We start from the raw sequence: 4,819 nt of genomic DNA on the forward strand, positions 1-4,819 counted from the left end.
TGTGACCGACACACAGCGATGTTGTGAGTGCCCCAGACCAGGCTGACAGCGGGCACAAATAACCAGTAAATGAGAGTTTTCCTGCACTGTTTGCCATGATGAGTTAGTTTGTGTCTAGGTAGTCCACAGTGTATCAGAACTGAAAACAAATTCAAAAGGTCAATTTGCTTTTTGTTTTGGATGGTATTTTAACAGACTTGAGGTATGTAAAGGTGGTTCTTGCCCGGGGCAGCCTGAGATCTGTGACACTTTAATGTGATACTCAACTATCATAACTTTCATCTATAGATTGAAACTGCCTGGTATTAGAAATTTCATTTAAAATGAAGATGATATGAGCTCTGTAGCGTTAGTTTTTTAACACACTTAGCAATTGTACGATCATGGAAATAGGTATGCTTGAGCAGAGTTTAAAAGTGACTACACAGAATATTGCCTTTAGTAGGTGCCATATTATGCCCAAATAGGTACTCCTTTCCCCTAAGAAGAGCGGGCAGCCTGTCCTTAAGGAAGAAGGGGATTTCTGCAGCCCTGCCTTCTCTCAGCAGAGCTTGCAGGGCTGCTCACTCACCTAGGGCTCCCAGTGCCGAGGTGTCAGGCACCTCCAGGTGATTTCTTCTCATTTCTGCTCCCTGCATTTATTCCTTCCAAAGCACAGATCTCTCTCTCTCCTGAGAAGAGCCTTTTAGCAGTGGGTGTTTTTCCCCTGAAGTGCATTTATATTTTTGAGATGGTATTTTTGACCTTAAACTGCATTTTAAACTTCTTTGAGATTCAGAGTGCTTTGCATATAGTTAATGGGAGTCTCTGTGATGCACTTTATCAGCTGGCAGTCAAAATTGTGAACAGCTTTTCTGGTGGATCATAGTTCTTTGATCCTGTGATTTGAGACTTTAAGCATAGGATAAACCATCTTTTCACTGGTAGAAAAACTCAGTGGCAGAAAACCAAAACATCACGAAGGGAGCTGATGTTTGAAGTGTGGTGTTGGAGCCAAGGAAGTACAGATGCATTCCAAGGCTTACTAAGACAAAAAGGCCACATTACTGCTTTGTCCTGGTGGGATGTGCAGTTCTTTGTTGAGTGATCTGTACCAGAACAGTTTGTGTTCAGAGAGTGTCGTTTCATGTGTCAGCAAAGCTGGAGCTGAGAAGTGACACTGAAGTAGGACCACGCCTTGTTGTGATTCCACAGGTTGTGATGATGGGACTTGGTCCTGGTGTGCTGGAGAGCAGAGGCCATAGAAGCACTAAAATCCTGTGCCAAGGCTCTGCTTTTACTAGAAAGGGCACAGTGTTCAAAACCTCTTAATCTGTTGCATGGTTTTTTAGTTTTTTTCTTATTTTTTAACAGATGTGAGTTTTCCCAGGTTTTCCTGCTTTATATTCTAGCAGCACACAAAACTGGGAGCTGGAAATGCACTTGCTGTGAAAGCCCCACTTGACTCTGGAGCACAGGCTCCTCGGTGTGTTTGGGTGGAACATACTTAATACCAGGCTGTAGGCACGTGCGGCAAGGTTCAGGCTTGGAATGTGGCACCTACCTGACATCCCAGTTTGTACAGAGATCACATCATGCCAGAATTTCTCCTTCTTGGCATCTCTGTGCTTTATAAAGTACCAGAACTGCGTGGTTATAGAACAGTCAGACCCCAGTTGTACCTGTGCTGGTAGCTGGTCAAGGGAAACTCTTTGCCCACTTCATTCCCCAGAGGGTCCCTGTCAGAGCACGGACACCTGTTTGCAAGGACTGGACCGTCACAACCTGGGTCTCTGGGAGAGCAGTGGGCAGTTCCACCCTACCAGTGCCAGTGTGGGAATGCACCAATGCACAGTCCCACAGGGATCCATCTCTGCTGTGCTCGGGGTAACTGTGCCTGTGCTTCCCTCTAGGAGGACTTCCGGAATAAAGTTGAAGATTACATTAAGCGCTACGCGAGATGATGAAGGGAGAAGGATGGCAGGATCACGGCTTCCACACTAGAGTTGTCCTTAACTTCAACGACAATAAACCAGCCTGGATTGTACCAGTCCTGTGTCCATGTTGTACTGAAGAAGAAAACTAACTTCATAACCTGTCCATGTTCAAAGGAGAGTTCAGCATAAATACAGCAAGAAATTGTGTCTGTTGGTTGAAAAAGTTGTTTGCTTCCTTTTAAAAATGTTTACTCTTCTAAACTGTACTGTATATCCTGTTGATGAGATATGCTTGAGAAGTTAAAAAAATCACTATTGAAATTGTAATTACACTTTTTTTTTTTTAATTTTTTTTTTTTTAAATCTTACCTAGTCTGGAGGGGGGAAGGAAAAAAAACCCAAACAGAAAAGGTGGCGTGTTTTTGGAACACTTGGAGTTGGCAATAAATGGTCTCCTGTGAACCAAATCACAAAACTGTTGCCTTTGGTGAGCAGAAACAATATGAGTTTTTTCCAAGAGTCACTCAGCTGAGGCTTAGAGCTTGCCAGAATGCAAGTGCAAAATGAGATTCTACTTCTGGTATTGAAATTCTCAATGCTATTTAATGTAAGTATGTTTTTGTCACAGTTTGGAATTTTTACGTTATTAATTTCAACCCCTGTTTGGGCTACAGTATTTTTTTTTGTTTTATTTGTTGTGTGAAGTAGTTACAAGAAATACAGGCTAATAGGTAACTTAAGTAAATGTTTAGTATTAGTAAGAATTATATATATATTATATATTTCCATGGAAATTCAATGGTGGTTTTTTGTTTTTGTTTTCTTTAAGAAATCTGCCTTTGGCTTTCTGATCTGGATGTGTTGAGGGAGCATGAGATACTGTTGATCTGACAGTGGTAAATTCAGGCACTGTTAACCTGGAAAACACTTAACTGTGTTCTCCAAATTCCTGCACTGGAAGGGACTGATGGAGCTGGGACCCCCAATACACCATCCCCCACTCCTGCACACGGCTTTCTCAGTGATTGGGAAGGGTGTTGATGCTGTAATTGCCTTTTCTGTGGGGAGCTGTGTGGCAGACACAGTGTGTGTGAGCAGAGAGCATGCAGGAGAGAGCAGCATGTACCTCAGAGTCACTTCAGTCCGTATGCCAGAGCTTCCTGGGCATCATCCAGGATTGGGATCACCCAGAGGGAGGTGATGGAACCGATCTGAGCTTTTATAAACCACAGAAACAAATGTCGGTGTGGCTCCCTACAGAGCAGGGGTGTGTGTGTGTGTGTGTATAGCACTTGGGCATTGACTGTTGGGTTTTTACCCCCGTTCATTCTTTCCTACTGTTCCTCTGCAGACGCTGACAGAAATCAAAATTATCTCCCATCGTGAGAGGTGGTGGCAGAACTGGGGTGCGAACTGTAAGCAAAACTTGGTGTGTTTAAGTTTTCCTTGTGCCTTGTCCATTACAGCTTCACAGGCTCCTGTAGCTTTTACTGGAGGTCTGGGAAAGCAGGGAGATGAAATGCAGGGATGCAGGAGGAGAGCTGTGCCTGAGGATAGTAGTGCCAGCGTGTCTGTTCACAGTTAATCATGGATTAGTCTATTATTTTAAGCAGGCAGCTGCAGTGAGAGATCTTTGCTGCCCAAACAGAAATGTCAGGGAAGGTAAGAAGTAAAACACTCACAAAAACAGAAAGGTTGGGAAATACATCCAGAAATACATCAGAAGGATTCTCTTGTTTTTGAGCTGAAAACTCTGAACCAGTTTGCTGTAATGAAGATGAGTAATCCTTGCTGTAGTGGCACCCTGGCACTGTCATCACCTTCCATCCTTCAGGAGAAGGGGTTGAACTCCCCATTTCTTGGGCTGTCATCCACACCTGGCTCCCATCTTGTCCCAGGAAAGCACTGCAGATGCACCAAGGCAGAGCAGCTCCAGGGTGCTGCTCCAGGGAGCCAGGAAAGCTGTGCCAGGGTGGGCACCAGGTTTGGGGTACCAGAGAATAGAGAGAGCTGAAGCTCGCAAAGCCCATCCCCACCTCCCAGAACAATCCTGCTGTTAAATCCCTTCCCTGTGTTTTTGCTTGCCTGGAGGAGATAAGCAGAATAATAAAGTTTGGATACTGTTAAATACTTTAATAAGAGTAGGTGTTTTGTGCAATGTGCCTTCTAGCCTGTCTTTCTAGTGGTCCTACACTTAGAATCTTTTCGTTGAAGGGATGTTGAGTCCTCCTTTCCCTAAGCAAGAAGGCCTGAGCATTGGTTTGTGCCTATCCAGGATACACAGAGCTGGGAGAATTACACTTCATCCTGCAAGATCCCATCACCTCACCATCCAGGAAAACAAACTGAATTAATTTTTCCTGGGGGGTTTATATATTTATAAATATTTGTGTATTTATATGTATTTCTGTGTATATTGGTAGAATCATAGAGTGGTTTGGGTTAGAAGGGCTGTGTGTCCCACTGCCTGGTTTGTCCATTTGGGAGGGCTTTCTGGGAAATGTGAGTGGTAAAGAGCAGTTGAGTCTCCCCAGGGAGCACTGAAGGGGGCTGGAGTGGTCTAGAGATGTCAGGGATGGTAGAGACCAGTGGTAGGGTTGGGGGTCCCATCCTATGTGCTGCCCAGTCTCCCACCAAGGGATCTGCCCCCCACTCCTGGATGCTGCCAAAGGGGTGGACCCCTGACCTGCCCACCCACAACTGGGGACCGCCCTCTAGGGATCCCCAGGGATCCTGTCACCTCAGGGGTAGCCCTTCCATCCCCCTCCCTGGGACCCCCAGTGCCCACAGGGTGGGGGTCAACACTTGGGGTGATCTCTGGGCGTTAAGGGGGGGGGTCTTTGACCTCAGCCTTCATGGAATGGGTGAGAGCTGAGGATTTGCACCAGAGACAGGCACCTGGG

The 4,819-nt window shown here is 45.4% G+C and overlaps 1 protein-coding gene across 3 annotated transcripts in view; it reads left to right on the plus strand.

The window, feature by feature from the left end:
* UBE2F (ubiquitin conjugating enzyme E2 F (putative)) overlaps positions 1-2,026 on the plus strand; it is a 62,782-nt gene extending 60,756 nt beyond the window's left edge. For all 3 annotated transcript variants that reach the window (XM_050340077.1, XM_050340078.1, XM_050340079.1), the window contains one exon: positions 1,893-2,026. Coding sequence is in view for 1 of the 3 variants with exons in the window: in XM_050340078.1 (XP_050196035.1) it covers positions 1,893-1,943 (51 nt within the window). In the remaining 2 variants the exon portion in view is untranslated. The remainder of the gene's footprint in view (positions 1-1,892) is intronic.
* The last annotated feature ends 2,793 nt before the right edge of the window (positions 2,027-4,819 follow it).

Source organism: Myiozetetes cayanensis, unplaced genomic scaffold (genome assembly GCF_022539395.1).
Source record: "Myiozetetes cayanensis isolate MyiCay16 unplaced genomic scaffold, myiCay2020 scf9, whole genome shotgun sequence".
Taxonomy (NCBI): Eukaryota; Metazoa; Chordata; class Aves; order Passeriformes; family Tyrannidae; genus Myiozetetes; species Myiozetetes cayanensis.